The sequence below is a fragment of the Rhinolophus hipposideros genome, assembly GCF_964194185.1.
Source record: "Rhinolophus hipposideros genome assembly, chromosome: 20".
Classification (NCBI taxonomy): Eukaryota; Metazoa; Chordata; class Mammalia; order Chiroptera; family Rhinolophidae; genus Rhinolophus; species Rhinolophus hipposideros.
This window is the reverse complement of record NC_138066.1, coordinates 25898456-25902992: the sequence shown is the minus strand read 5'-3', so window position 1 is coordinate 25902992 and position 4537 is coordinate 25898456. Positions and strand designations below refer to the sequence as shown.

Sequence of the window (4537 nt, the reverse complement as noted above, 5' to 3'; positions counted from 1 at the left end):
GATGTAGGCTCTAGCCTGGTGGGGCTGCTTTCCAATGCTCCATTCAGATGAAAATTGAACAGAAACCATCACCCCTGAGGCTTTCAGTTTGCTGGGCTGGGAAAATCCTTGAAAAACTCAGTTGGAATTTGGGTTAACAGACCATTCCCTCAAAACTTGAAGGAATCAGAGAAAATGGTTCTGGTTTGAAGAGGACCTGCTAAGTGGTGACATGAGCAGCCCGGGCCAATCCCAGCTTCCTTCCCATGGGCCTACCAGGACAAGGAAAAGGGGGAGGTCACTGGAGACTCCCTCCCTCCTTCCCACACTCCAGGCCACAGGTAACAAGAGACACTGACTCACTAGCAACACCAGGTGGCTGAGACACAAAGCCCCAGTGCAGGCACCTCTGCTCGTTGGTCAGAGCTCACCCTGCTGTGGTGGTTCCCGGCCTTTCCCCTCACTGTTTTGATTGTGCACATACTGTCTATATTGAAGAATGGCCAACAAAAGGAGAGCAAATGAATTTTACCTTTTATAAAACTTGTTAGAATTTTCACATTGCTTCATTTTTATAATCACAATTCTGAGGTAAAAAGGCAAAGTGGAATCACTAGTTTTACAGATAGAGAACAAGACACTTAAAGAAATCAAAATGTGGAAATTTAAGAAACTGAGAATTTATGGTAAACTTTAAATTCCAAAACATGTCACTCACCTTGGCCCCCTACTAAGCCAGAGGGAAAGGGAGAGGCCTACTTCCTATGGAGGCACAAATTAGCGGCCAGCGGCCACCTGAGGGTCTCTCCAGTTAGGGAAATTCAGTGGAATGTGCTAGTGCAGGAGGGGGAGATCAGGGGTGCCTTCCTAATGTACAGGAAGAGCAATAAAAATAACACACAAGGAAGGAAAAACGAAAGTATTAAACATGGTCAAAGAACAAAGAATATTAAGTCGTCTCAGGTTTTCAAGGGACATCTGCTATGGCAGGTCTCGCAGGCAGGCAGCAACAGATAGGAACTAGGACCACCGGGATGATGGGGTTGCCTAGACTCAGGACAGTAGACTTTCCAAGGGCTGGCATCATTCACAAAAAGGAGACCTGAGGAAGCACAATACAAAGGCAGAAACCTGGAGGCTCAGAGATGGGGAACGAGCAGAAGGGCCTCTACGGCTCCGGGAAGGTGCTTATAGGGCAAGTGACTTCTTACTGTGCCCAAGTAAGAGAAAGGAAGGAGAACGTAAGACATCTGTCAGGTCTACGGAGTCATGTTTATTGGCATTTGACACTGACCATGAGTCCTGCCCATGGACAACGGGGTAGCCCAAGGCTGTGGGAAGCAAAACGAGCGTCCTACTCCCCGATTAATTCACTAACCCAATCCACTCCCACCCCCACCAGTAGTCCAAAGAAGGTAAAATGACCCAGGGACATTCTCTGCTGCTCTCTCAACAGTCTGCTGGGTCTCAGAACTGAAGGGTGAAGAGTATTTGAAGTTTTGTCCATTCAGTTTCACAATAAATAAGCAGAAGCAGGAGACGGCGGCAAAAATGTTGGCAGCCATACATCCTGCTAGGTCTTTATAGCTGTGTCTCTGGATTTGTAGGCCACTCCTCGACTTTTCAGCTCCCGCACTATTCCTGCCACAGAAAAAGAAAACACCTCTGTGAAGGAAGAAGAAAGGTCCCTCAGCTACCACCCTGGGGAAGAGGGAGACACTAAGCAAATTGTCCTAGACTGTTCATCAGATAGCCCTGTTTGGTTGGCTTGTTACCAGTGAAGATCCAGGCAAGTGCCTGGCAATGACTTGATACGAATGAGAAGAAAAAGAGACACAGTGAAGCTGTCAAAAGCAAGAATTCCAGAGCCAGAATGGCTGGGTTCAAATTCTGGCTCCTCACTTACTAGATGGGTGACTTTGGACAAGTTATTTAAACTCTCTGTGCCTGGGATCCCTCAGAGTAGTGAGGACTGGCATCATTCACAAAAAGGACTCCCGCAAAGCCTGGCGCAGTAAGTAAACATTATGATTATTGCTACCTTGGGGTAGGCGACCAGTGACAGACACCGCATACACACCGGGCTTAAAGTTACCTGAAAGAGAAGAGATTGCAGTGGCAGTGAATTAAGACTAAAGACCAAATAGAGACTTTAAGCTAAAGATGACAGAAATGCCACAATTCTAAGAGAAGAGGAATCACTTCTGGCTACAAATGGTAAATGACAGAACCCAGACACTTTCCTTATCTTTTCCACAATCCCATCTTTCCCCGAGGCCCCTCCCCCACTGGACAGCAACAACACAACTAGGCCAGGATAAGGAGAAAGGGAGATACTCACTGACTCGCTGCCACTTGGAGACCCAGCTGTCCTCTGGACTCATCATCGCAATAATTCTAGGAAAAAGAAACAGTCAGCCCAAGCCTCTCCTGCTAGAGAAGAGAAACACTGAGAGAACTGCCCTCTTTATACTGTTCCCAGCCAGCACAACAGTTCTAGGAGAGGACACCCATGATTGATTGGCTTAAAATTCTACTCCTGAGAGGATGAAACTTTGATTAGGTTGGTTATTAAGTTTTGGTTTGGCGACATGGTTTAGCAAGTGACTCCATTTTGGCCTTTGTTTTTTAAAACGGTGCTAATAAATGAACCAAAAAACTAAAGCATCTGAGTGCACATGCATGTGTAGGAAGTAAAAGTTCTATGACATCACTTTTTTGCCCAATCCTTTATTCTTCCTTAAAGGAAATCAAAGAAAGAATGGAGTTGGATCACTTTGAAAGAACTTTAGCAAGTACTGGATTTGAGTCCAGTTTGTGGGTAAACCCTTAATTGGCCTAGAGGCCAAAGAAACAATAGTATCTCTTTACCACCCAAAGAATACTGCCCTCTGGCTCCTACCTTGGGGAAGGAAAATTAAGACCTGACCATTTATGTTTATCTCATTTCCTCTTCTCCCCACTGGACAATCTCAACAAGGGAACACTTTTCTTATAGGGCCTCTTAGAGGTATTTAAAAGCATCAGCAATAATTCACCATTATTGTACCTTCCCTTCCCTTCCTTTTCAAAAAGAATCTTCATACATACAACAAACATTTATTAAGCATCCACAAACTCCTTCCAGGCCCTGGGGTACAAGATAAACACAGTCCCTACCCCCTACCATCATCAACGAGCTAACCGTCTAGTGAAGAACTGTTCAGTGGAAATAGAATGAAAGTCACACAAGCTATTTTAAATGTGCTAGAAGCCATGTTTAAAAGTAAAGACACTCAAATATATGGTGATGGAAGGAGAACTGACTCTGGGTGGTGAACACACAATGGGGTTTATTGATGATGTAATACGGAATTGTACACCTGAAATTATGTAATTTCATTAACAACTGTCACCCCAATAAATAAATTAAAAAAAAAAGTAAAGACACAAAGGTGAAATTAATTCCAATGACATCTTTCATTTAACCCAATATAGTGTTACCACTTTGTCACATGATACGAAAAATATTAGGATGTTTTACATTTTTTCTTGTACTAAGTTCTTGAAATCCGGTGTATATTTTACAGTTACAGAATGCCTCCATTTGGGTTAGCGACCTTTCAAGCCGCTGGTGGCTGCTGTACCCGACAGACTAGACTAGTGTGTCTCGAAGTAACTTTGAGGCCCATCAGGATAATGGCTCCAAGCGCCTGCCCCACATTCACCTGGTGGGGTGGGGGTCACACAGAAGTGAATACCAAAATCAAAGGGGCTTACCCGTCAAAGGACGAGCTGGTGCAGTCATATACCATCTCTCGGTTACCCTTCATCTGAAGGTATGCATCACAATTGTCACAACCATCATATTCAAACTGGTCTATAGTCTGCGAGGGAAAATTTTTAAAAAGGAGAGAAGTGCGCAGGAACAGGCCAAAACAAGAGCAGCTTTTCCGTACTCCTACCCCGGCAAGCAGAAGGCTGCCCGTGCTGGCTGGGTCTCACCAGGTCCCCCGCTCACCACTGCCACAGCCCCTAAGTTCCACCCTCACGCTCCTCCCTCTCTTGTTTCCCAGCTGCATTTTACCTATTCCTTTCCCTGTCTCCTCCGGGTCAGGCACCCTCTCCAACTACTGCCTAAGCTGCAGGTCCCCACCCTTCTTTGATTCCCGCTGTCCTTCGGCTCCAACAGAAGTTCAGTGAACGTCTGTTAAGGGTCAGGCCTGGGCTAAGAACGGAGGATTCAAAGGCACGGAAGACCGTGCACGCCCACAACTGCTAAATGTGGTTCCTACCGATGTAAACAATGGCCTCCTGCAGTGTCCCACATCCCATTCCACCCTTGCCACCGGCTTTCCCCTATCGCCCCTACAGCCAGGTCCCCGACGCATACCTTGACCAGCGAACACAGCAAACAAGCCCGCAGATGCCGCAGGTCCTTCGGCACCGTCTCCAGAGCCATCGTCTTCCACAAAACAGCAACAAACTTTGCTACAGGCGCCTCACCCACAATAATGTGAACAGCAAATTACCCAGAATGCCCCCCACTTCCGGTACCTCAGATATCCGCTTCCGGTGT

At 46.2% G+C, this 4537-nt stretch overlaps 1 protein-coding gene across 2 annotated transcripts; it reads right to left on the bottom strand.

Moving 5' to 3' along the window:
• Window positions 1-1232: 1232 nt before the first annotated feature.
• On the bottom strand, window positions 1233-4537 carry SUPT4H1 (SPT4 homolog, DSIF elongation factor subunit). Of its 2 annotated transcripts, none has more exons than XM_081028278.1 (5): window positions 4352-4537; window positions 3739-3845; window positions 2321-2376; window positions 2021-2074; window positions 1233-1620 (listed from the first exon to the last, which is right to left on the bottom strand). In XM_081028278.1, the coding sequence occupies exons 1-5, from the start codon at window positions 4418-4420 to the stop codon at window positions 1553-1555; spliced, it is 354 nt and encodes a 117-aa protein (XP_080884404.1). In that variant the 5' UTR covers window positions 4421-4537; the 3' UTR covers window positions 1233-1552. The 2 variants fall into 2 exon arrangements, with proteins under 2 accessions (XP_080884404.1, XP_080884405.1); XM_081028279.1 differs by having other exon boundaries at window positions 1419-1620; window positions 2060-2074; window positions 4352-4488.